This window comes from Lampetra fluviatilis, chromosome 50 (assembly GCF_964198595.1).
Source record: "Lampetra fluviatilis chromosome 50, kcLamFluv1.1, whole genome shotgun sequence".
NCBI lineage: Eukaryota > Metazoa > Chordata > Hyperoartia > Petromyzontiformes > Petromyzontidae > Lampetra > Lampetra fluviatilis.
In genome coordinates, this window is record NC_136324.1 from 7538636 (window position 1) to 7565824 (window position 27189).

The 27189-nt window shown below is 47.7% G+C and overlaps 1 protein-coding gene and 1 long non-coding RNA gene across 6 annotated transcripts in view; both read right to left on the reverse strand.

Annotated features, from left to right (window-relative positions):
• Nucleotides 1-679: 679 nt before the first annotated feature.
• The window catches only part of LOC144948676 (adapter SH3BGRL-like), a 46238-nt gene continuing 19728 nt past the window's right edge, over nt 680-27189 (reverse strand). For 3 of the 5 annotated variants that reach the window (XM_078878324.1, XM_078878325.1, XM_078878326.1), the window contains one exon: nt 13990-14430. In XM_078878324.1, the coding sequence (XP_078734450.1) occupies nt 14005-14430 (426 nt within the window). In that variant the 3' untranslated portion in view covers nt 13990-14004. Of the gene's footprint in view, nt 1368-2212; nt 2249-13989; nt 14431-27189 lie in introns of those variants that run through there. The other 2 variants (XM_078878327.1, XM_078878328.1) reach the window with 1 other exon arrangement.
• Nucleotides 18006-23010, reverse strand: LOC144948677 (uncharacterized). Its single transcript, XR_013640182.1, has 3 exons — nt 22967-23010; nt 21702-21737; nt 18006-18780 (listed from the first exon to the last, which is right to left on the reverse strand). It is a non-coding gene; the product is annotated as an uncharacterized LOC144948677 (long non-coding RNA).

The window sequence follows — 27189 nt, forward strand, 5'->3', positions numbered from 1 at the left end:
CTTCCGGTTTGTTTTGTCCATGCTGCGTTGTCTGTTTACTGCAGTTGCCATGACGGTTGCATAGTCCTGATGAGTCTTAACACGGATGAAACCAATGTACACTTGTCAAATTAACCTGCTCCTCTCTAAAATCACAAGGCCAAGATTTTGACTTTTACATTTTTTTTAGTTCCTGCGTTGTTTGTGCAATCATTGGTGTTCAGGCTGAGACCATCAACTAGCTACACTTCAGGGGCCAGAAAATCGGAGGCAGCTGCCTGGATTCTAACCCAGAATCTCAGCAGTGTCAGCTGAGAGTGCTCTAACTTGAGCAACCTTGAATCTCGTGACGAGGTGAAATCCAGTCGATTGTGAACAGGTTCAGTTAATGTTTTTTGTTGTTTGTAACAATCGTGGCTCTGGACAGGACCAGGTGTGATCTTGTATCTGTAAGTCGATTCATTAGCATGTAGCAGTCGCTGTCCAAACTTGATCTATTTCAGGCGATTTGTTTAAAACTGGCCCAGGAGATTGTGAACATCAAATCAACACTACTGAGAGTGATGATTGCTAGGAAGTGTAACAGTCGCATCTTTAATTTTAAAACAATGTTCGATACATCGACATGGCAATGCGCGAGAGTCAAAGTCATGACAACTCCCAGCCGGAACTTCCATAAACCACACGACGACATCGTATATTTAGAACGCTTAAGTCATTGTGAATGTGTTTATTTTTACAAGTAGCTAATTCTTTTGCTCACAGTTTCGACAACGCGGCTCGATTGCACCCTCAACCCTCTCCCATTCCGATGACGTGCATGTACGTCATCAGTTTTTCTTCCGATTCCGTTCCGAAACTGGAAGAAAAACTAAAATAACTTTATCGGTACCGAGGCTCCCACAAGGCCATGCGGGAGGGTGTGTAGCACAGTTTGGTGCCAGCTATGATAGAGTGCAGTCGTGTCGCTACGGTTCTCTGCGGCGAGGACAATATCTTTAAAAACAATGGCGCTACGCCTCTCGAAATAAAATTAACGCTGAACCGCTTGCGCGGCATTCCATGATTCGGCGGTGAACGGAAACGGGGAAAGGATTCAGTGGCACGAGCGAATTTGCAAAAGCGTCGTCCGCTTCCGCGTGCCAGTGGGCAGGCAAACATCGACGCGCCGGTGGCAGGTTGCGCGAGGGTTCCGGTAACACACGGACATGCATTTTAAACACGAACGCGGTGGAGCGGCCTGTGGGACGCGGGGAGACGGCGCTGCGCTTCGTGATGCGGCCTCCCTCCGGCGGCGAGCGACGGTGACTGCCCACCGGCGGTGGCAGCAGCTGCCACCACGGCCGTGAAGCCTCCCGCCGTGTTCCAAGGCCTAAACGCGGAAACTCCTGCGGGAGCACACACGGCGGACGGGAACGTGACATTCGAGGCGAACGGGACTCGTCCGTTTTGCGTAAAATGTGGGTGTCTGCGTTTTCTCAGACTTTGAGTGGAAAAGCGGCTGAGCCGCTGGTATTTTTTTCCTATTTGGCTGTTTTCCACAAAGTGTTGGTGCACAAGTGGTGTCTGCCAACGTGATGATTAAAGCTGGTGGGCGTTCGGCAAATACAGCGAGTTGATCGTCACGTCAGCCACCTTGTTTTACTTTTCCCAATTGTTTCTCCGATTGCGTGACGTCACTAGTAGAAGTATCCATTCGGATCTCTGGCAGAGCAGTGCCACCTTTCTTGTTAAGAGAACGGCCCACAGAAGCGGATACCATGGAGCTACCCTCTGAGACCGTTTCATGCGCCCTCTGGTCCACAGTAGAGGGAAGCACCTTCTTACCCGCCTCTGCATATGAGAGTAGCATTCATCGCACGAGAGTGAAGCCAATTATCACAATTGATATTTTAGCCAAATTTAATATTTTTTAATTTATATTTTATTTTCAAATTTTATTTTATAATTTTTATTTTATTTTTTATTTTAGATACTTTATTTTAGAACTGATAGTTTATTTTTTATTGATATTTTATTTTAGAATTGATATTTTATATTCGAATTTAACTTTATATTTTAGTTTAGATATTTTATTTTAGAATTCATATTTTCTTTCAGAATTCATATTTTCGCCAAATTTGGTGCAGAAACAACGTGAATGCAGTCATTGGTGACCAGGGCTAAGACCATCAACTAGCCCCACTCTCTACTTTAATAAAGTAACACGAACATAATAGCTGCCAATAATTACCATGTTGGCCTTCGTGCCGCTTTACTCTGCCGCATCCTGCTCGGCCAGGGGAGGGAAACGAGAGAAGTGAATCGTTATCATCGTGGTGGCAGAGAGCGGGTGGCGCAGTTGGCAACGCACGTGCCTCGCAGCGAGAATCTTCTGGGTACGACTCCCCGACTCGAGACGCCTTTCTGTTTGGAGTTTGTTCACCCGCTGTGCCGCGGGGGTTGCCGCCGGGCGCTCCGGGTTTGTTCCCGCAGCTAAACGAAACCCCACAATGTAACTTTGTATCGGCCAACACATCGCAATTTTCACGCGCTTTCAGATGTGCTTCTGCGCGGCCGGCTGGAACGCTCTTAGGAAGTCAATGGAGCCATGCACTTATCAATCGTATAGATTGACGAACTAATTTCTTTAGAACTGATTTATGTTAAGTTAGCTGTCCTTCCCCCGCACCTCCCATTGGCATGGTCGGATACGTACGGCGCAAAAGAAGTCCAGCATACACACGTGCAATGCTGAAAGATTACACCACTTCTGCGAAAACGTGACAGGACCCTCCTGAAAAAGAGCCTTGAGACTCGGCGAGGCCTTCCTGCGTTAAGTAAAGCGTCGTAATGAAAATACAAACGTAATTTCACGCCTCACTTCTGAGAGACGAGTTTTTAGTTTGAATGATTGCTATGTTCAATCCCAACTGAGTAATTTGCCAATTAAATTTAGAAAATCTGGGCCTTCGGGTCTGTCCTGGTCAGTGACCTGGAAAATAATTGCATCGCCAGGCCAGGCCGGGTCACATCAAGATGGGCAACATCAAACCGACGTATTTTAAATATGTAATGTCATTTCATTTGTAATCTAATTGGCAACTAAATTACACACCGCAAAGTAATTGGTCATTTGTATCTGCGTTACACAAGACGTGGCTAATACATAAATTGTATCAACACACCGCATTACCATACTCCATTAATATTTCAACTCTATTACTCCATCGCTGCCTGACACAACCCACCACATCCAGTATGGCTCTCACAACGCACGCATGTTTAACTTCTTTCGCACCGTACGTAGGCCACCGCGCCAATCGGAGGTGTGAGAATGACTGCGGCTACTGGTCACGCGCTTGCCAGCGACGTGGAGAACATTGGCTGAGATATGATCCCCACGAGAACGTGAATTTCCATAGATGGGCTGTCGGTGGCAGCTTTCCCCAAGCCTGTACACGGACTAGCACTGAGACGTCACGACATCACTGTCATTGTCACTGCCCCGTCAGTTGTGGTACGGCAGCGTCAATTAATTTCCACAACGCTGCCGCGTCGGCCTGTGCCCTACCACGGCCGCTGTGATGGCACGACCGTCAGCGGGCCCGCTTGTGTGAGATCGCAAACGCGTGGAGTAGCAAACAACTCTGGGTTGTCGACGGGACGCGGTGCAGAGGCTCCACGCACACGCGAGCGCGGTTGGGAATCGGGGTTTTTTGGGGAGTGCAATCGAGCCGCGTCGTCAATAAACTCTGAGCGAAAAAAAATATTAGCTAGAATTGGAATTAACTAAACAAAATAAACCACACACATTCGCAATGACTTGAAGGGTTCAAAATATGAATTGTCGTCGTTTGGTTTCATGGAATCGCCGGCTGGGAGTTTGTGGTGACTTTGACTCGAGCGCATTGTCATATCGATGCATCGAGAAATGTTTTTAATTAAAATCAAAGATACGACTGTCACACTGCCTCGCGGTCCTCGCTGAGCAGTGTTGATTCGCGATTTACAATCGCCTGTGCCTGTTTCAACAAATCGCCGAATGTACGGTGCGAAAGAAGTTCAACGTGCACTCACTGACGCACGCGTCCAAGGTGAAAAGGTAAAGACGCAGCCCTGCAAAAGTGCGCTCATTCTCGCCGCTGCCGACGCCAGTGACCTTCTCCAACACAGGTAGCTCCCAGAGAGCCCCCCCCCCCCCCCCACGTGCATTGATCGACACCTCCCGCAACGGGGTGGACGTCTCGGGAGAGTTGGAGAGGTACCCACACTTTACCCCACCGGACGCGACCCGCCGATTGACTTAATTGTGGCGAATACACTTCGACTGCCGGTGAGAGGCGAGGGGGGAGGGGGAGGAGGAGGGGGAGGAGGGGTGATGAACGAATCTAAACTCGAACCTGCGAGCGCCGGATCGCGAGTCGCGCTGCTGCGAACCATCGCTCCGCGGCTTCTTCCGAAAATACGCCCGTCAAGTACAGGCAAAGAACAACATTCATACACACAGACAAAGATCCCCCGTATAGCCTGAACAGACTGTTGGGGCAAGTGCTGTTAGCGGGCACCTATGAAGGCCGGATAGGCACACGAGGGGGTGGGTAGCCAGAACCACGCCCGGCCGTTTTTATCTCCCCTGTGGCGATGATTTTACACGCCGCAACATTAACCTATTTGAGGCCGAGTCGACCTAGGGGAGGACCGGTTCAGATAATCGTCACCGGTGTTGGCCCGTGAGCGGGAATCGAACTCTGGTCGCCGGGTTCGTAGCGCAGCGCGTTCACCACTACACCACCGCTCCCCACACACGTACACACACAAACATACAAGCACAGGGTAAAATAAGCAAGGGGTGACGTTGACTAAGCCGGCCACGCAACACTGCACATTGAGCCATGTGCCAACAGCTGTTATGTGCAAGAGCTGACTTTGCTATATGACAGCACGTTTTGCAGCATTGGCCGTAATCACAAAGAAAAATTTAACCCGTAAAAACAAAGTTTTTCACTATAAATCCTTTATATGCGTGGCGGCTAGAGTCCTCTCGTCCTCTGGCTTGAGATGGCTGCCACCTATGGGTCAGATGATTACCTGCCACCATTAAGCAATTGGTAATTAAATAGAATTAATTTTTTCCTAAAAAGTGTAAAATTTTGGAAAAATTTTTTCACGAAAATAAATTGTCACGCACAACAAGTCTGTGTGCAAAATGTCAGCTCGATTGGATCACGGGAAGTGGGTTTAAAAACGACCGAAAGATTTGCACGGTCGTAAGCGCGCAAGCAAGCAAGTGAACTTAATATAAATGATTTAAAAATGCATCTACACGCAGACCAACAGTCACCCACAGCCCTTTTGTCGACCCACTGCTGGATCAAGGCTTTCAGATCACGGCGGTCAACGCAGGTTGGTGAACAGAGACACCAGAACCAACCAGTTCAGCCACTAATGTTAGCCGTGGCAGGGAATCTAACTCAAGGTCACCGAGGTCATAACACTGGGGCACGCTCAATTCACAACACAATTTCAATTCCCATTGAAAACCAACGTGGGCATATCTCTGAAAAGAGTGCAGCTAAACTTTGGGGAAATGTAGAGAAGATCTGTCCCTCTCAATACGAAACGTGCACTCATGAACACGGCACGGGCACGGACGTGAAGTTGCAACAATGAATCAGGATACGTGACCAGGACACACGCTCAAAATACTAGTTTACTTTAACACGGTAGTAGTCGCTGCGTTCCTGAAGAACACCGCATGATGGAAACATCGCGTTATAATAAATAATGTATTGGTAAAGCACAGTCCGTGATAACACGTGAGCTGCGTACGCAGACTGAACAAAGACTTGAGGTGTGTGGATAGCATCAAGAAGCATCCAGCAGCATCCAGCCAGGCGTGATGCTACGCCGAGGCAAGCGTACAACCGCGTATTCCTGACACGTGCGATGTAGTTCCATTCACTCAATCGCGTTATATATAATTCGCATCCGCGGTATATATATAAAAAAAAGTTCCCTAATACATAAAAATTCGCGTTATATCCAATGCGCCCCATGAAAACGAGACCATACTAACTTCCTCCGCAGTCACCTTTGAACAAACACCGCGAATTAACGCGCGCTGCTTAATGTCCCACAGAGGCGTTGTTTCTCTGTGTGCATATGTGTGTGTCTCTCTGTGTGTCTCTGTGTTATCTCTCTCTCTGCTTGTATGTCTGTGTGTGTGTCTCTCTCCGTGTCTATGTTGTGTGTCTCTCTCTGTGTCTCCGTGTTATCTCTCTCTGCTTGTATGTCTGTCTGTGTGTGTCTCTCTCCGTGTGTCTATGTTGTATGTCTCTCTCTCTGTGTCTCCGTGTTATCTCTCTCTCTGCTTGTATGTCTGTGTGTCTATCTCCGTGTGTCTATGTTGTGTGTCTCTGTGTTGTCTCTCTCTGCTTATGTGTCTGTCTGTGTGTCTCAGTGTGTCTATGTTGTGTCTCTCTCTGTGTCTCTGTGTTGTCTCTCTCTGCTTGTGTGTCTGTCTGTGTGTCTCTGTGTGTCTATGTTGTGTGTCTCTCTCTGTGTCTCTGAGTTATCTCTCTCTGCTTATGTGTCTGTCTGTGTGTCTCCGTGTCTGTGTTTTGTGTCTCTCTCTCAAATGTAGCAATCTTTGGAAGAACGTAATCAACCAGGTAGGGTGATGACTGTTATGTTATCCGACTCTCTGTGTTGTATTGCATTATATTTCTAAATTTACTAGGTTTGTTTTCTCTTTCATTTGTACCTGATGATTGCTTGTGTTGCAATCGAAACGTCGTATGCTAGTATTTCTTTCTACGTGACTTTGCCGAAAGAACCAAAGAGTATGTCCCATGGTTCTGTTCTGGGTGACCGCATCATCACCATCATCAGCATCTGCTGCCATGGTTTGTGCGCTGGATGTGGATTAGTGTTGTCTCGTCAGCTTCCCGGCTGACGATCGGAGCCAGCGATCATTTGCGTCGGGTCTTTCACGAGGCGTTTGTTCGTGACTTCTCCCCCCCCCATCCCCCCAACAAGTGTCGTTTGTAGAGCAATCTGGGATGCAGTCAGGTGGCTACGATAGCTAATAGCGGGTCAGAGCAGGGCCACCCACAGAGGTGGAGAAACGGGGAAACTTTTTCTCCAGGCCTCAAAAAAAAGATGGCCTCATAACGGAGCCGTGGTTTTTTCTGTCGCCAAATCACTCTCGTCCCTATCGCGTACGAAATTAGAAACAACTACAACTTCATGTCTAGGTTGTAAATCCAAGTTCACGATGCGCTCCACCGTTTGTTTGACTTCGTGGACCACGGTTCAGAGCAAGTATGGAGTTGGCCAAAGATCCCAATATAGGGCGACAGAACTTGGGCAATTGTCAGCATCAGTTTTGGCTTCCTTCCCACTTCTTGCTGTGGTATCTCGCTCCTCTGAATCTTTCTCTCTCTCTCTCTCACCGAGAGTGAACGAAAATAACGTGGCGCGTTACAAGCTGTAACCTTAATTACGGGACCGGCCGTCGAATTACCGGACAGGCACGGCCAAGATCCTAGATTAGAAATTACATTTGAGCCACTTGTGACCACCTACCGCTTTGTTATCAAGCGTCGCGGGCTGTCGGTCAAGAACCCCGGGGGGTCATCGATAACCGCACAAAAAATGTCGTTTGTGACCTAGCGTAGCATATCTCGTCGCTAAACCAGTTTCTTTCCGTCCAAGTGCAAAGGGGAGCTTGCGACTGTTCTGCAGAACCTGTGCTGTGAGCTCTCGCACCACCGCATTCCTTGCAGGAGATGCAAATCTCTTCTCGGGCGTGCGCACTCAGGCAGGCAGGCACACACACACACAGGCACATACAGGCACATAGACACACACACAGACACACACACAGACACGCACACACAGACACGCACACACAGACACACACACAGACACATTTCGCCCGACGTGCAGGCCGGTCTTGTAGGCCCGCCGAGTAAAATGACCCCAGGGTCACGGCTGCGTGGGGTCACGCTCTGCGACAACAATGCAACAACAACGGTCCCCCGGCTCTCGGCTGGGTGGCCGCTTTGATGTCGCCAAAGTAATCTCTTCTTCTTGGTTCTTTCGGTAAAGTCACGTAGAAGGTAAATAATAAAATAATAAAAATAAAACATAACAAAATAATTCTGTTTTATTTTTATTATTGTATTATTTCCCTTCTACGTGACTTTACCGAAAGAACCAAGAAGATGAATCCCTGCAGTCACGAAAGCTTTAAATCGAAATTTTAAGTAATCTCTGTTGCTAAAAGCCGGCGTCAGAGCAGAGTCTCTCTACCGCTTCGTGCGACACTCTCTGTCGCTCTCTGTCTCTCTGTCAACAAAACAGGGGTCGGCAGCCAAAATAACAATACGAGCCATTTTCCTCGAATTGGGTAAAAAAACCCTCAATATTTCAGAAGCCGCAATACGTTTGGGTCCTTGACAAATAATGCCGCGAAGCAGCAATGTTGTGGGTTTACTCTCCAACACACAACCGGCGTGTGCTGTATTAGTAACAAATTGCCATGTTTTGTTAACACGACAAACCGTACTAATTGGCTGCGTCGGGTGGTGGCGGGTTTAACGACACATTTATATTTACACCCTCTATTATGTATAGATGTACACGCACGCAAACACACACCGTGGCCGAATTAGAATATTAGAAGCCTCGGGATGAAAACCCATTCGTCCTGCAGCCCACGTTCACTGCCGTTGTACCCAAACAAATACAAAGTTCTTACTTCAGGTTTAACCGTTTCGAAACCCGCCGACGACATACTCCTTGCTGTTTTAAGAAGTGCCGATGGGACATTTCCCATCGTGCACCGGCACATTTCTACCACTGCATAGACAACGAAGACAAATACAAAGCTTCTCCCGTGTAGCCTGCAAAAGTTCATGTTTTTTGTTTGTTGCGGTTGCACCCGATTCAAGAGCCGAATGGCTCACAGGGCTATACCTAATAAATGAAACTGAAAACTGAAAACAGACTTTGTTGGGGGCAATTGCTGTAAGCGAGTAGCATCTACGAAGGCCAGTTCGGCACACGAGGGGATGGGGTGGCCAGCACCACGCCCGACCGCCTTTGTCTCCCCTGTGGCAATGCTTACACACCCCACCAGGTACTCATTTGAGGCTGAGTCGACCTAGGGGGAGACCCATGACTGCTTCAGATCGTCACTGGTGTTGGTGGCCATGAGCGGGAATCGAACTCGTGTCGCAGGCTTCGTAACGCAGGGCGCTAAACACTACACACACACAAATTAGCACGTGTATATTTACATTACACATCATCACGTACACACGTGTTCCGCGCGCGCGCACACACACACACAGAGACACATCGTCATGTGTGCGCTCGGTGAACATGCAACCGACGTTGTTGGCACCGTGACACCAACGTGTCCCCGTGTTTACTGCGGGGCGCGTGCATCATGGGAGATCTCGAGCCAGTGTTGCATTTCCGAGTTCACGCGCGCGCGCGAGGCGCCCCCACACCTGTCAACCCCTTGTCAGTGCCCGACCTTATTACAGACCAATGCAGACCTTGTTGGTCACCCCGTGCCCCCCTTATAAAAAGTGCCATCACAAGGGAGCAATACAAGTTAAAGAAACAGACATTTTAGTTTGCCCGTATTCAATGGGCTGTACGCCGTATGGACCTGTGAACTCAATTTGCCTGCAGATGAAGAGCACGTGGTAAACCCGATGGGTTGACAGGTGGCCGCTCCGGGTTTCCGGACGACGCCGCGCGCGTCACAAAGAGCGATCGAGGCCAATGGCGGAGCCGGGATTTTCAGGGAGGGGGGGGCAACCCCTCCAGCAATGAATTTTTTTCGGTGTTGTTAGTAAGGAGTAGTTAGTAAGTAACAGAGGTGTGGACTCGAGTCATGTGACTTGGACTCGAGTCAGACTCGAGTCATGAATTTGATGACTTGCGACTCGACTTGGGCTTGCATAACAATGACTTTGTCCCACCTATGAGATGTGGACTCGAGTCATGTGACTTGGACTCGAGTCAGACTCGAGTCATGAATTTGATGACTTGCGACTCGACTTGGACTTGCATAACAATGACTTTGTCCCACCTATGAGATGTGGACTCGAGTCATGTGACTTGGACTCGAGTCAGACTCGAGTCATGAATTTGATGACTTGCGACTCGACTTGGACTTGCATAACAATGACTTTGTCCCACCTCTGGACTAAGTAAGGATTTGTCCCTTGCTTTTTATTCGAAGCGTGTGCGGCGATGGTGCAGCCATCGACCGAGGGTCGAATTCGAACCGCGTTGTGTGATCGGCATCGCGCTCGCTGAAGGTGAATGCCTTCAGGGAAGTCGTGTACTGTGTACGCAACTGCGCACAATTCTGAGTCACTTAGAACTGCTTTGCCGTTACTTATTGCCAATTATGGACTCAGACTATGGTCCTATCATCTCACACAGTCCCTGGCGCATAATTATATGCTATACAGTGGCAGTCGCAAAATGCCGATTTATTACTAATAAACCCCAATGATCCGATCGAAATGAGGGATTTCGATCGGATCATTGGGAAGGCACGTGCCACCCAGCCCCCCCCCTCCCCAATGGCTCCGCCAGTGATCGAGGCGCTTGTGCGATCAACTGCTTAATGCTATCGACCGGCGACGGACTCGCAACTGAAGAGGGCCGCGAGCCAGGGCTTCGATTCCAGGGGTGGTGGCACGTGACCAGCCACAGCCCCCGCCGCAGCCAGAGCAAGAGAGTTATACTGGATGTGGTGTGCCGGGGGTGCTGAATTATGTTCCGGATCGTCGAACACCCCGCCCCTCCCCCCACCCCTCGGATAGATTGGACTGAAAGTAGGTCCTGGCTGCGACTAAAATATATAGATTAATATAATGCATTAATTCAAACAATAGCGTGTAATCTGCGTGTCGTTAGCATAAACACAACAACTATTGAATCATAGTCGCCTCAACACGTGAGTGTTTAAGCGCAGGGGTTAAAGGCAACTTGTACTGAGAGCAATGTTATCCGTCAGCATTTTTGTTAGTCGACTATCCTGAAATATTCATTTGAAGGTGGAAATTTGACACGAAAAATCAAGATGTGACGTGGTGCCAGTCTGGAGGTCAAGATGACGAGGGACTAATGGCATCATCGTCATCAGTCATCATCATCATCGTCATAATCTTCATCATCATCGTCATCATCGTCGTTGTCATCATCGTCATCATTATCATCGTCATCATCGCCATCGTCATAATCTTCATCATCGTCATCATCATCATCGTCCTTGTCATCATTGTCCTTGTCATCATCGTCATCATCGTCGTAGAGGCCACACGCCTGGCATATGGCGTTTCAAAAGCGGCTGCCAATCAACTCACTGATTCAATTACATATTGGTCTTTCTTTTGTTATTTAAAAATGCGTTTTCATTAATGTTTTCAACGAATGATCTTCGCTCATCGATTTCTCCGCCCATGTTGAGCCACTGTCTACCGGCTTCTACCGGATCGATCACACTAAACAGTTTTAGGATTAATCAAGCATGTGACGGATCCTCCGACAGTTTACTGTAATAATCAGGAACTCCAGTGCATAGTAATGGTGTAAATCACAGCACACGGTGCCAGTGGTGGCCTTTAAAGATAAATAATACCATATCTCAAAATGTTTAACACCTCAACTCATGATGGATACGGATTCTCAAGATCAGTGGAGGAATTTTATAGAGATCGCAATGTCAAACGGATGATAATAGCCTCGTAATATGACCGACTCCCGCAGAGGAAGAATTTCTGTAAGTCACGTGTGAATAAATGAAATCTGCCCATCGCAGCATGAAAAGAGGGGACATTGACTGGATCAGATGGGTGACTGTGGAAATTGTGTCAAAGAAACGGACGCTTGTGTTGCATCCGAAACGTCCTGATTTAATTTATTTTAATTTTGTTGCATTTTATTTTATACCTACGTGACTTTACCGAAAGAGCCAGAGAGTATGGTTCATTGCAGTCACGAAAGCTTCGGATCTAGATTAATGTACAACAAGTTCTCTAAACTTTCAAAAAAATCGGGAGATGATTCTGCCGGAGGGACGTCGCGAATTGCAACACGTGGCAGGGTTTTGTGTACCGAGGGCAGTAGTTGAAGGCAGTTCGGGATCAAGACGATCAAATGAAGAGGGGGATGAGAGCAGAATGGAGGACTTTTGAACTTGATGGTCAAGAGCAACATGCCGACGTGCCTCAATGTGAAACGTTTCAAGCGGTGCGCGCACTTAACCGCTACGAAATATGGTTCATCAGCATGGCCGTGAACAACAACAACAAGAAACATTTGAACGAAGACTGGAAAGTTCACAAGCAACGAGGTGCACGCTTGGAATTAAAGTCAGGGACAGAAAGTGGAACACACGAATTGTCACACACGTGCAGGTTAGTTTTTGCGCGTTTAGTTTGTTGCACTCCCCCTGCACCTCCCATTAGCACGGTTGGCTACGTACGGTGCGAAAGAAGTTCAACATACACACAGGTTAATTAAATCGTTAAAACTGTTAGGAGACGTGAGTGGGCTAGCGGTAGGCACATTGCTGGAATGAAGGCCCGTGGACAAGAATGGCGATGGAGTGGCAGCCACGGAATGGAACGTGTCCAGGAGGAGCCATCAAATCTGCCGATTGTAGCAGGTGGCTCGCAGGAATCTACATAGCAGGTTCCTAAGGGGTGGTGTTGACGGCTTGGGTTAGTATTCTTTGGTTCTTTCGGTAAAGTCACGTAGATAGAAAAATAATAATACAAATTAAGTGAATAAAAATAATAAACAAAAAAACACTAATGTAGACTGTAGCCTGGTTCTAAATCGGAGTGTACTGATGTCTACAATGTAGACTGTCGCCTGGTTATTAAGTTTGGTGAGTGTACTGGCAATCTATAATGTAGACTGTAGCAATGGTTATTAAGTTGGGTGAGTGTACTGGCAGTCTATAATGTAGACTGTAGTCTGGTTCTTAACCTGAATTAAATAAAAACAAAAACCACGACGTTTCGATCACAACACAAGCGATCGCCATCAGGAAAAGGGGGGTTAGCCTCTAAAGGCAAACTGTTTATAAAGGTTAAGAGATGGGCGTAGCCCAAGTGTGTCAGCAGCATGGGCGGGGCAGCTGATGTTAATGTAGGAGGAAGCAACGACAACGCAGCGGGTCTACACCAATCAAAGGGCCGCCAGGCAATCATTGCACCGAGCTCCACACACCCACACTGCTGACTGTTGAAGTTGACAAGAAAACACAAATCAAGTCATAACCCAAAGTGGTTGATGACATCTTTCCAATGACTGCTGAGTTTATAAGCATCCTCTCGGTTGAAATTGTGTCTGTATATATGGATGGCTTCATGAACGAATCTTTGTTGATAGCCAGTAGGCTTGCAAAGTACCATCATCTTAGAGAAATCAATTTCGTGTGAGCCAGCCACATTAAAATAATGATCAGCCACGACAGAAGTATTGGTCCTACTGTGTTTCAAATCTGCCTTGTGTTCACGAACACGGTCCGAGACATGTCGCTTAGTTTCCCCAATGTAACTGCTGCCGCAGACACAGCTTAGTTTGTAGACGCCAGGATATTGCATGTCAGTAATATTGTCCTTCACAGATGGGATCAGATCAGGAACGTTATGTACTGTGTTAAATCGGACCTGGATCTTGTGTTTGTTCATGACTTTGGAAGTTTTTTTGGTCACCCCTGCTATGTATGGCAAGGTGATGGCTTTGATCGGTTTAGGCCTTCATCCAGCAGCGGAGTGCCGACAGTATCCGCCGCTGACGACGATAACTCAACTCGTGCACGGAGTTAGTCATTTATGAAAAGCAAGTGATACCGCGGGCGGGACAAAAACCCAGAGGTCATCGTGTTCGGATGACCCCCTGCGGTGCAGTGCCCGTCATCGCCAGGGGCGCTGCAAGACGCCACGCACGCGCACGCGCGCACTCTACAAAGAGGAAATGCAACACGGGCTGCTTGCATCATGGCACAGGCAGGCAACGCCACACACGCCGCGCTGCGTGCAGCCCCCCGTCCGTATGGCCCGTGCGTTGCCGTCGGACGAGGGTCGCACGGCGTGCGCGCGAGTGGAGGTCGGGAAATGAGAAATGGGATGGAGGGGGCGGTGGCGGCGGCGCGGATTGCGTGCTTGCGGCGGAATGCATGGAGGTGCATGCGGGCTGTACGTGTGCATGCGGCGTATGTACATGCAGGGGGGCGGCAGGCTGGGACTGGGTCACTTGAGGCAGGGCCTTCAACAAAGCACTCCACATGGCCTTGGAGTCACCCTTGCGTGCACTTCTAGAGGCGCGAGCGGGGGCAGGGTCCACCCTCAACACAGGGCGCGGGGCCTCCGGGGTTACCTCGCCTTGGGAGTCACCCTCTGCCGGCTCCTCCTCGGCCTCCTCCTGCCGGGGAGTGGGGTGGGGGTGGTGCGTGCGTGCGTTTTAAGGGAAGACACAAAAGCAAATTCGTTAAATATCGCCGGACAGGTGATGGTGTCTGCAGCCACCATGCGGAAGGAGAACGTACGTACGTCCGTTGAACTTCTTTCGCGCCATACGTATCCAGCCGTGAGGTGCGGGTGGGGAGGGTAACGAACTAAACGCAACAAAAAAATCGGTTCTAAAGAAATTAGTTTTCATTCGAGAGTGGACGGGCAACTTGTGTGCTGTTAATGGAGAAGATGTTGAAGAGTTAACCCTGCCTATGCAGTACGCCTGACGATGTATTCAGAGATTGCGATCACGTGTTTATTTGCCCATTGAGTCTTGAGAGTTCAACGTTCAAATGCCTGCAACAACAAAACTCCCCATCAGGATGACCTCATCAGGGCCCAATGCGGTTGATGCCACCACAGCGCTCCCATCGATTCCTTCCCTCGTAAAGTTAACATCCCTCCTCCAAGGTCAGGGTAATTCATGGTGACCACCACCTGGCTTTCAGCTCTCTTCGTCTCCTATAATTATCGATGAGTGCAGTGCCACTCAAATGTCACCACCTGCCCCGGTTCCCGTCCTGAAACATGCGTCCCGCTCACATCTACAGCACTTTCCTGCCACTTCCTATTTTTTGGGGAAAATTGTATTTTACCAGGTGAGGCCCACTGAGCTATGGAGTTCTTTTTCAGAAGTGACCTGGCCACAAGCGATAGCTCAACGAAGTGGCTCATTATCGTGTGGGAATTCATAGCGGCCAAATACGCGAAACGCGCGTTCGTAAATGTGGAGGGGATACCGGAGGACCCGGAGAAAAATCCACGCGACAACGGGGAGAGACACGCAAACTTCAAATATACAGGTGTTAGGATTGGGATCGAACCCGTGATCTCCTGTATACCAGGCGAGGTAGTTAACATCTCGCCATCCATGGAAATCCTAGCATCGTCCCCAATCTCGCAAGGGAACGTGAACCAACCGCTGTCGCTGTGTTCATTTCAGCCAGGCGACGTTTCGAGAAGAGGCCCTTCTTAGTAGCTCACCGTGTGCCGTAACACACCGCCTTATTTTACGCTCATAGAGGCATTGTGTCATCGACAAATGTGCTCAGTTGTTTGTGATTGTGCGCACCGCTGCCAAAGCAATATTACCAAATCCTGCAATTCACTCCAAGTGTGCCCTCTGCTGCCTGAATCTACAAATTCACGCCCCGCTCACGGTCCAAATCGGCTGAACACGTCCACAACAAGGGAGCCCTGTGTGCCCTAGTAACCCGTTGAGTGGAACGACGTACGGCCACGGCTTTAATTTGAATATCTCTGCACCCACCCCGCAACACACCACGCTCAGCGTGCATCTCCCTATCGCTGCGGCCACGGCGCCTAAACTCCCAAGTCTCCGGGCGAACCTGGAAAATGTTCAGCGAGAAATGAGACCCTGAATACAACTCACTGTGATGTTCGTTATCCCGGCAGCTGGCATTCCTAAACACTCCCGGTTTTGGTGAACGTGAAACATGTCGCTTTTTATTTCACGGCTGATATTATTATTGTTGTTGTTGTTGTTCATGATGGTTTCCTTTCTTGGGTTGGATCGTCCTGTGGGTATAACGTCAATTGGAGAAGCAATGCACCGCCCAGCATCGCGAAACACAGCCGAATAAAATAGTAGTCGTCACGTATGCCAAGTGATATTGTTTTTCAGCAAACAAGTTACGTTGAAAAGCGAGCGCAGCTTTTCGGCGGTTTTATACAATTGTCAAAATTGTATGTTTTATATATATATAATATACAAAATATATATAAATAATATTATATATGTAAAAATATATAATAGGCGACATCGCGGGAAATGGCCACTCTTTAGAGCACAGGATGCGTTCGCTGTCCACGTGCTCTAAAATAGGGCCATTGCTCGGAACGTCACCTATTACGTATTTTTTTTAAGACCACACGGGTGTTATTGACGAATGTGTTTAGTTTATATATTTTTTTTCGAATGTATTTGTTTAAAAAAATGATATGTACAAGACATCTACACTATGGGAACCTCATTTGCCAGTAAAAATATGATAATTGGTTCTTTACCCTTCTATCTGGCAACAAAACTGACACCTTTTTTTTACAAGGAGTCATGTTTGCATAGACCGCAATACCTGCAGTCATAATACAAACAAAAGAACATAACTCTGATAATGTGCACTGTCCTTAAAGTTGATTGATCCACACCCGAGACAGCTTTCCTTAGAGCCTAGTCTCATATGGGTTGGACCAGATGACGCCAAAAGGCGCACAACTCAAAGACAATGCACCATCAGAGTATGAGAGCTCGGGGCAAGCATCTACACTATGGGAACCTCATTTGCCAGTAAAAATATGATAATTGGTTCTTTACCCTTCTATCTGGCAACAAAACTGACACCTTTTTTACAAGGAGTCATGTTTGCATAGACCGCAATACCTGCAGTCATAATACAAACAAAAGAACATAACTCTGATAATGTGCACTGTCCTTAAAGTTGATTGATCCACATGAGACTAGGCTCTAAGGAAAGCTGTCTCGGGTGTGGATCAATCAACTTTAAGGACAGTGCACATTATCAGAGTTATGTTCTTTTGTTTGTATTATGACTGCAGGTATTGCGGTCTATGCAAACATGACTCCTTGTAAAAAAGGTGTTAGTTTTGTTGCCAGATAGAAGGGTAAAGAACCAATTATCATGTACAAGACATTTGAACAAAAAAACACTCAAAACCAAATGAACCATCAACGCCGTCGTAGCGCGGACAACGGACGTTCGTCTGCGTACGTCCGACACCGTGGAATTTCGTGAGCGGTTTCACAATTGCTCAAGAAAGGTAGAAAGAATTGTGCCTGTCACAATCGCTGGGCTCCTAGTTCTTTTGACTCACGCTGCGCCCAAGTAACAAAAACAAGTCTACCGTCTTCTTGGTTCTTTCGGTAAAGTCACGTAGAATGACGCTGTCTTTCCGACAGACCTGTTCTTCACCTGAGGACGGCTGCTTGCGTTGTGGCCGAAACGTCGTGAGAATTATTTTATTATGTTTGATTTTTATTATTTTATTATTTCCCTTCTACGTGACTTTACCGAAAGAACCAAGAAGATGAATCCCTGCAGTCACGAAAGCTTTAAATCGAAATTTAAGTCTACCGTCATGATTGCATTGATGATTTCACCCAACAATGAAACTGTCCATGACGCAATTCTGACGAGCAATGAATATTAATCTTGATTTGAGTCTTTTGTGACTGCAGGAATTTATACTCTTTGATTCTTTCGGTAAAGTCATGTAGATAAAAAATAAAAAATTATAAAATAAAAATAATAGATCATGACGTTTCGATCGCAACAACAAGCGGTCGTCTTCAGGTGAAATAAAAAAAAGAAAACCGCACGACCGCTTGTTGTTGCGATCGAAACGTCGTGATCTATTCTTTTTATTTTATACTTTTTCATTTTCTACCTACGTGACTTTACCGAAAGAACCAAAGAAAACAAAAATTAAGTTATGATGCGTATTTTTTTTCTCGTTATATACGTATTAATTATTTTTATTCGCTAAGTAGTGGGGTTTTGTTTTTGTATTATCTGTACATGACTGACGCTGTCTAAAATTAAATTATTATTATTATTTCACAATAATAACCTCAAATTTTAACGCGTTGCCGCCACCGCCACAGCGCATTGGCTCTCTCGTAGAGAGTGAATCTTGTGAATGCGGCTCGGAGGCGCGAGGAGGAACCGCAGACGAGCGGGGAGGCAGCAGTCAGACGGGTTAGCCTGAGCTACCAACAATTGCCCGAGCTCTGCGTTCCTCTACAAATCAAGGTGTCGTCGGCCAATAAATTGAGTGTTTCCAATATGTGCATAAAATTTTTTTTATTTGGCTTCTGTAAATTTCCACACGATGATCCACTTTTGTTGAGCTATAATTTGTGGCCAGGTCGCTTCCGAGAAAACATTTATATAGCTCAGTGGGCCCTAGCCTGGTAGCATTTTTTTAAAATAGCGAAGTTCCAAAAAATATATATTAAGTTTACAAACTGGATGCCAACCAAGGAATGGAATCACGGCACCCAATGACGAGTGAACTCCATGCAAACGGACGCAACGGGGGGAACGCCACCACCCAACTGCTGTTACAAAAAACGCACTCGGAGGAGAAGAGCTGGAATGAGAGATTATAAGACGTTAGTACCGTACTTCGGAGAGAGAGAGAGAGGATGGCAGAGCAATGGGGGATGGATTTATCTCTGGAGACATACTACCTCTGACACCGCCTCCGCCTCGTCTTCGTCCTAGAAACGTGCAACAAGACGCGCGTGTCAATGAGCGTTCGTCAACATCAACATCAACGGCACCTTAGACGGCGCAAGAGAAGTTCAACACATGTGCACACACACGCACGTACGTACGTACACGTCACAGAGAACATTAACATAACGCAACATCTTTACAAAAATAACAACAACAAGGTTCAAGCCCTCCACCGCTGGAAGAGGGCCTTCCCACACCGTGCGGGTCGTCGGGGTTACGTGACCATACTTCAGCGCGCTGGTCAGTGCCGGGTTGCTGAACACAGGGAGCGTAGACGTATGTATTGTGTAGAACTTCTTTCGCACCGTACGTAGCCAACCAGGCGCGGGGGAAGGACAACAAACTAAGCACAAAAAGCAGTTCTAAAGAAGTAGGTTTTCGCTTTAGAAAGCGTGGGGGCTTAGAAGTTGTGCACGACAATGGGCGCTTTGCTGCGATGCCCTCTGCTGCCTACAGCTCAGCCCAGCAGCAGCAGCGGGAGCTGCCTATAGCACCTGTTAATACTTTCTACACGGCGGTCGCCCACGCACGGACGCTCCAGGCTCAGCCTGCTTAGCTTCCCAGGTCTGACGAGATGTGGCCCAATGCGGTTGATTTGCCCCATAGGATCAGCACTTTGTGTGTTCTGGTTGGGGGTGCCATGTAAGCTTCATTTGTTTAGTTTTTTTCAAACTGAAAACGTTTCGAGACCTGCGTATCCAGAATCAGATGATGTATTTATACTGGAGAAATCCGATGAGCTATGAAGCTCTTTTTCACAGATGTTCAGTAGTGGCACGGGGTAAGAACGTTACAACAACAAACACTTACACAAACACGATAGGAGTGCAAAGTACAAGAAAGGTAAACAAATCACCCAAACACACACACACAAATAAAACTAAACCATCCCCATCCTATTACTATATTTTGCCACTGGTAAAGGAGGTCTCATAGTGTAAATGCTTACCCCGAGCTCTCAATACTCTGATAGTGCATTGTCTTTGAGTTGTACGCCTTTTGGCGTCATCTGGTCCAACACGAATGGAGACTAGGCTCTAAGAAAAGCTGTCTCGGGTGTGGACCAATCATCTTCAAGGACAGTGCATATCATTATCATCATCAGAGTTGTTTCTTTTTGTTTGCATTTTGACTGCTTGTGTTGTGGTTATTGCAAACATGATGCCTTGTATAAAGGTGTCAGTTTTTGTACCAGTTGAAAGGGTAAAAACCTATTACTACATCCCCATCCTACCAGGCAAAACCCACTGAGGTATTAACTTATTTTTCAGAAGCGACCTGGCCACAAATGATAGCTCAACAAAGTGGCACCATCATTTGGACATTTGTAGCATCAAGATAATCTAAATAATCTTAAGGCATGGAACGTTTAGGCCAACAGTGCCTTCTTTATTGTTTCTACCTCGGAGCTTTCCCGTGTATTCAAGGTGTGCTCATCGCATTGTATCTGCCGGTTCTTCCTTAAGAGCCGAGAATATTTTATTTGCATCATTCATAAATGATTAACGACGCATGTCCAATGCACACTTTAAATGTAACGGTGCAACGATCAATGTCATAGCTCTACACTGGAATGCGATGGCTATTGTTGACGTGGGATATGGCCAGCAAGTTACTCCATGTGCCCAGGAGAGGGCATCCAACAGTCACTTGGAAAGCATCATCAGCTGGGGTCGTGGTTGTCAGTGAATCTGTGGGGAGCGGTGGTGTAGTGGTTAGCGCTACCCTGCGATATGAACCCGGAGGCCCGAGTTCGTCTCCCGCTCACGGCCAACACCAGTGACGATTATCTTAACCGGTCTTGGGCCTCCACTAGGTCGTCTCAGCCTCAGATGAGTGTCTCGTGCGATGTGTAAACTTTGTCACTAGGGAGACAAAGGCGGCCGTACGTGGTGCTGGCCAACCAGCCCCTCGTGCGCCATGTCGGCCTTCATAGGTGCTCGCTAACAGCACTTGTGCTGACCGTAGGTTAAGGCTATACGGGGGATCTTTGTCTTTGTTAGTTAATCTGAGCATTGGGCGGGTTATGGACAATTTACGGGGTTCCTGATGAAAGCTCCTACAAATGGCCAGGAGTACAATCATTAATATATATAAATTGCGCAGGCCAGGGAAAACCATGAGTTTCACACAGACAGTTCCAAAGTCAGAAAAATTGGAATAGGTGTTACCCTTCTGGCACGAAACAGGAGGTGTTATAAGATGTTCAAACACCAAATAGAAACCTTTTGCAAGGAAACGTGTATGCATTAACCACACGTACTAAAGAAGGCTATCCACCAATCAGTTTCAAAGACAATGCATACAATCAGAACATGTTTTGCTTGCATATCGACCGCAAAGTATGGTGTGTGGTTAATGCAGACATGATTTCTTACAAAAGGTTTCTATTTAGTGTTTGAACGTCTTAACACATTGCCAGAAAGGGTAAAACCTATTCTTATTTTGTCATACACAGCCACGTGTTCAACGCACACAGCCTCGTTGCATTGTACAGCAAAACAACAACAACAACCCATCAGCATTGTCCCGTAAAGGTGCATTGTGGTCCTCTCGTCTGTGGTCACAATCAAAGTCAAATTCGGCATCCCGAATCGTAATCCACGCATCGATGGATGGTTACGCGCCTCGTGTCATCGTGATGACTTACGGCTGTAAGAGAGAACGCAACAAAGCACAGCGAGAGAGAAATGGAAATATACTAATCGCCAGTGTCGGGTTCCATTTTTCGTGTGTGTGTGTTTTTAGCATGTTGTCCTTTCACCCCCACGCACCTCCGATTAGCACGGTTGGCTACGCATGGCGCGCAAGTAGTTCAACATGGATACATACAACGAAGGGCACGGCGAGAGAGAAGGGAAATCCAAGAGACACAAAACAATCCTCTGCACGGTCACTCTACCTCTGTGACTGGCTCATCTTCTGGGTCTTCCTCCGTCTACGTGGAGGGGGTGGGGGGGGGGAGATACACACAGGCCCGTCGCGTCGTTCGTTATCTTTCGAGGCGGCAGTCGAGGCTGAAGAAGACAAACGCGTCTCGGATTGACGGGCGCGCCGCTATCTTATGAATGCTGGCTCGCTCGTGGTGGTGATGGCCGTGGTGGCGGTGGTGGTAGCGGCGGTGGTGGTGGTAGCGGTGGTGGCGGTGGTAGTGGTGGTGGTAGTGGCGGCGGTGGTGGTGGTGGTGGCAGCGGTGGTGGTGGTAGCGGTGGTGGTGGTAGCGGTGGTGGTGGCGGTCGCGGTGGTGGTAGCGGTGGTGGCCGTGGTAGTGGTGGTGCTGGTGTTAGCGGTGGTGGCGGCAGCGGTGGTGCCGGTGGTGGTGGTGGTGGCCTAATGCTCTGTGCAACGTCAGTGTTGACACTCACTGGGCCTGATGCGCAGGCTGGCAAATAAACGTTTTGGTTTTCATTTTTGGCACGCATTTTACTCTGCGATCTGAGCCAAAAAAAAAGTTCGTATGTTGAACTTCTTTCGCACCGCACGTATAGCCAACTGTGCCAATGGGAGGTGAGATTTTGAACTTGGGTTGAGTGGAAGATACGAAAACTCGACACCTCGTGGTCGAACCCGAGTCCCGTGAGGCCCCTAAATTTGGTATTCCATTGATAATCTACTTACTGTGCCAGTGAATAAACAACGAATGGGTTTTATTATTATTATTAACTGTTATTAAAGTCGGTCCCCGTTTAATAAAAAACTTTCCAATTTCGGCACTTCCCCACCCTTGTTGGGAATGTTCTCGCTCTGCCGCTGCTGCTGTGGTGGCTCACGGCAGCAGAGGTCGCAACCGGGTACCCGATACCCGTACCCTACCCGATACCCGGCTACCCGTACCCGGCCGGGTACGGGTAGCTACCCGTACCCAGCCGGGTACGGGTAGCCGTTTGCGATCCTGGTGCGGCCGGGTACGGGTAGGCCGAGTCACTGGTGAGTACCCGTTTGTCACTCATTTCGGGTAGGGTACGGGTAGGGAACGGCTACCCGTACCCGGCCGGGTACGGGTACGGGTACCCATTTGCGACCCTGGTGCGGCCGGGTACGGGTACGGGTAAGGAATCAAACCCCGTTTGCGACCTCTGCGCGGCAGTGCGCGGTGTGGGCCCACGACAAGAGCTGCAAACCGAACGCGCAGCAGAGTTAATCCACCAGACGGGGCGCCCTGCTTGCCTCTGTCACATGCTCCTCCTCCTCCTCCTTCACATCAGCCTCTTCCTCCTCCTCCTCCTCCACCGCCTCCACCACCTCCTCCTCTTCCTATTGGTGGACATGAAGAGCTGTCTGGTCATGGTTCTCACACACGCGCGCAGTGGCTCCGCACGTTGTGAAATCGCTGACGAGTGAAGGAGTGGAAAGGGGCCGTTCATAAATGACGTCACGGGATTTTGGACGATTTTTGACCCCCCCCCACCTCGTCACACGGCGTCACAGAAAGTCAGACCCCCCCCCTCAAATATGACGTCACAAAGCTCTGCCCCCCCCCCCCCAAAAGAAAACATGCTTCAAATCGCTTTAAACTATTGTCATTGTAGTGCGTATTTAATGTGGCTCTGCACTCTGATGTTGTAGGAGAAAACATTTATTTAAACGTCTATTCAATTAAGTAGAACGTGTTGTCTATATTTATTTAAAGTTGTGCATTTTGATGTGACGTCACAATTCTCAACCCCTCCCCCTTCGTCACACATCGTCACAAATGTCTGACCCCCCCCCCAGGTGCGTGACGTCATTTATGGACGGCCCCAAAGCAGCGGTCGCTCTGCTCTGAGACAGTGGCCCAATGTCTGGGCGTGACTTAAGAGAATGAGTGGCTGTATTCTCGACTGGGGGGTGGGGGGGGGTGCATTAATATTGCAGTATCCCTCTGTCTCTCTTACAAGCACATCCCTTCAAAGCCAGTGTCGTGTTTTGAACGGAAAGAGCAGCTGGACGAGTGGCTCCACAGGGTTCTCATCCTGTTACCATGACAGGACTGTGACATTCATCGGTCTTTTATGAGAGCCTCACCTCTAAATATCACCTATAAGAATCTCACCTCTAAGAATCTCACCTCTAAGAATCTCACCTCTGAATATCACCTCTGAATATCACCTCTGAATCTCACCTCTCAATCTCACCTCTGAGAACCTCACCTCTGAATCTCACCTCTGAATATCACCTCTCAATCTCACCTCTGAATCTCACCTCTCAATCTCACCTCTGAGAACCTCACCTCTGAATATCACCTCTGAATATTACCTCTCAATCTCACCTCTGAATCTCACCTCTGAAACCCACCTCTAGGAATCTCACCTTTGAATCTTACCTCTGAGAATCTCACCTCTGAATCTCACCTCTCAATCTCACCTCTGAATCCCACCTCCGAATCTCACCTCTGAGAAACTCACCTCTCAATCTCACCTCTGAATCCCACCGCTGAATCTCACCTCTCAATCTCACCTCTGAATCCCACCTCTGAATCTCACCTCTCAATCTCACCTCTGAATCCCACCTCTGAATCTCACCTCTCAATCTCACCTCTGAATCCCACCTCTGAATCTCACCTCTCAATCTCACCTCTAAATATCACCTCTGAATCTCACCTCTGAAACTCACCTCTAAGAAGCTCACCTCTGAATCTCACCTCTGAAACTCACCTCTAAGAAGCTCACCTCTGAGAATCTCATCTCCGAACCTCACCTCTGAGATTCTTATTGACTCTTATGTAAACAACCGTGCTGAATGATGCTCTAGTTTGAGATCTACGGAGAGACCTCAGTGGAGCCAGTGCCGGATTATCCCCCTAGTAGCAAAAGTAGCTGCATATGCTACGGGCCCCGCACTTTCGAGGGCCCCGCGCTAAATGCTTTCGGCTATCAATTCCGGTTCAGTGATTCTGCACTTGCTCTATTACTATAGTACTATACTGCCTTCAACTTTTATGAACGACTGGGTGTTTAAGGTTAGCAATTTGTCGTATTATCTGGCTGTATAGCAAATAAAAAAATACGATTACTTTATTATGCAAGTAAAAAATTTGCGTGTTAATATTTTAGTTGTTTTTATTTAGGGCCCAATTATAACATACGCTACAAGCCCCGCACTGAACAGCAGCTACATGACTTACCACTGGTTTAAATAACTCAAAACTGAGTCTGCTCGAACTGAGCGTTGAAGTCCTGATGTATGTGGTGTTTTAAAGTTGTCATTTGTAGTTCCGTGGTCAAGTTTTGTACTTTTCTTACGAACATTTTCCTCCACTTAGTGGAGATGGCCAATGTCGGCGCTTGACACGAGCCCCAATCGACGATGACACCCAACTATGTCCCCTTTCGTGGCGCGCCGAATAATCCCACGGCTTTTAAAATCAACTATTTAGAGGTGCACAGTTATACACACACGAACGGCTGAAGTTATGAGGAAAATGTTCGTAAGAAAAGTACAAAACTTGACCACGGAACTACAAATGACAACTTTAAAACACCACATACATCAGGACTTCAACGCTCAGTTCGAGCAGACTCAGTTTTGAGTTATTTAAACCAGTGGTAAGTCATGTAGCTACAGTTATGGTTAAAGCTTAGACTACATATACACTAAAACAATTTACAGCCCTTTGTCAATACATTGCCGTATGGAGGCTTCCCCCAAATTGTCAGTCATTACGTTTGTTTAACCATACTTCACCATGCTGGTCAGAGCAGATTGGTGAAGGGCGGGGTAGAGAAGTGGGACTCAGGACCGGTTCAGATGTCCCTCGCCACTGATGTTAAGCCATGGCTGGGAATCAAACTCGGGTTGGCAGCTTCGCAGTGCAGTGCGCTAACCGCTGCGCCACCGCTCACCTCATCCCCCACTGTGCCGTACGAAATAAGGTCAATTTAAAACGTACAGGCAGGAAAATGGAAGTTATCTGCGGACGAAATTATTTAAATGCGCGTTAGTGTTTCAAAACCAAATCACCACTGCAATGTGAGCTGAAAGAGAAGCCGTAAACAAAGAGGTTATGGAAGAAAAACCTTGAAACTCTAAATAAATTAATGTATAAAATTCAACAACAACAAACTGTAAATAAAAACTCAGCGACGCATTAAGAGCCGAGCGAACATCGGAACAGGCCGCAGGTCTGGCTTGCCTCAAGCCCAGGATCCACCTCCTCCTCCTCGACCTCCTCCTGGGACCATGTGGAGCCACACACAGTCACGTGACAGGAAATGACGTCACTGAGTAGGTTACATCTTCACGACGGTTGTACCACAGGTGTGGTAACAATGACCCGGTTCATCCAGGAAAATCCTCGCCAAGTCTGAAGCCATGGGCTATTTGGTATTTTTCCATCAATGGGTGATTTGGCTTCACGTGGGAGAAAACAGGAGCACCCGGAGAAAAAAACCCAAAATATAAACTATTTTCAATATATTTTTATTTTACCATACAAGGCCCACTGCGCTATATAGCTCTTTTTCAGAAGCAACCTGGTCATAAATGATAGCTAAACGAAGTGGCTTATCATCATGTGGCAATGTATAGCAGCCAAATAGTCGATAAACACATGTTGATTCTAAACGTGGAGGGAAAAACTGGAGGACCTGGAGAAAACTTCACACTACCACGGAGGGAACATACAAACTCCAAATATGCAGGCATCAGGGTCGGGATTGAACCCACGACCTCCTGTATACCAGGCGAGGTAGTTAACATCTCGCCACCGTGGCTCATTATGAGAGTAAAAAATACTGAAATCTCTGCTCAGATAGATTTGAGATTCAAATGCCTCACTGCAACCTCCTGACCCGCTCACAGTGAGCGTCTTCAACAGGTGATAATGGAGGCAGTCTCCAAGAAGGTACACTAGCCAGGCTGAACTTGGCTTGGATTTCCAGTTCCAATGAAGTAAGGTGCATTGGGGGCGATGTGGTAGTTAGTCTACTGATGTCTAATGGTGAACCCTACTCTGACACAGAGTAATGCCACACTCCAGTGCACTGTGATGAAAGAGGTCCCCATGAGTTACAAGCTCATGGTCTCATCCGGGGTTGCCCATCACTGCATTACAAATAGAAAAAATCGCACGAAAGTGATTTTAACTGACTTCGCTGCGAAAATTCATCACGATCATCAGCAGTCACTGACACTCCACTGCTGATGAAGGCTTCTCCACACTTGTGTTGGTTATGGGTATGTTTGACCATACTTCACCACGCTGGTAAGTGTGGGTTGGTGGAACGACGCTGCTCAGGACCGGTATCAGTTATTGCTCTTCACTTATGTAGCCATGACTGGGAGTATAACTCGGGTGGCCAGCTTCGTAGTGCAGTGCGCTAACCGCCGTGCCACCGCTCACCTCAACCCCCACTGTGCCGTACGAAATAAGGTCAAATAAAAACTTAGAGAAATGAAAATGGAAATGATCT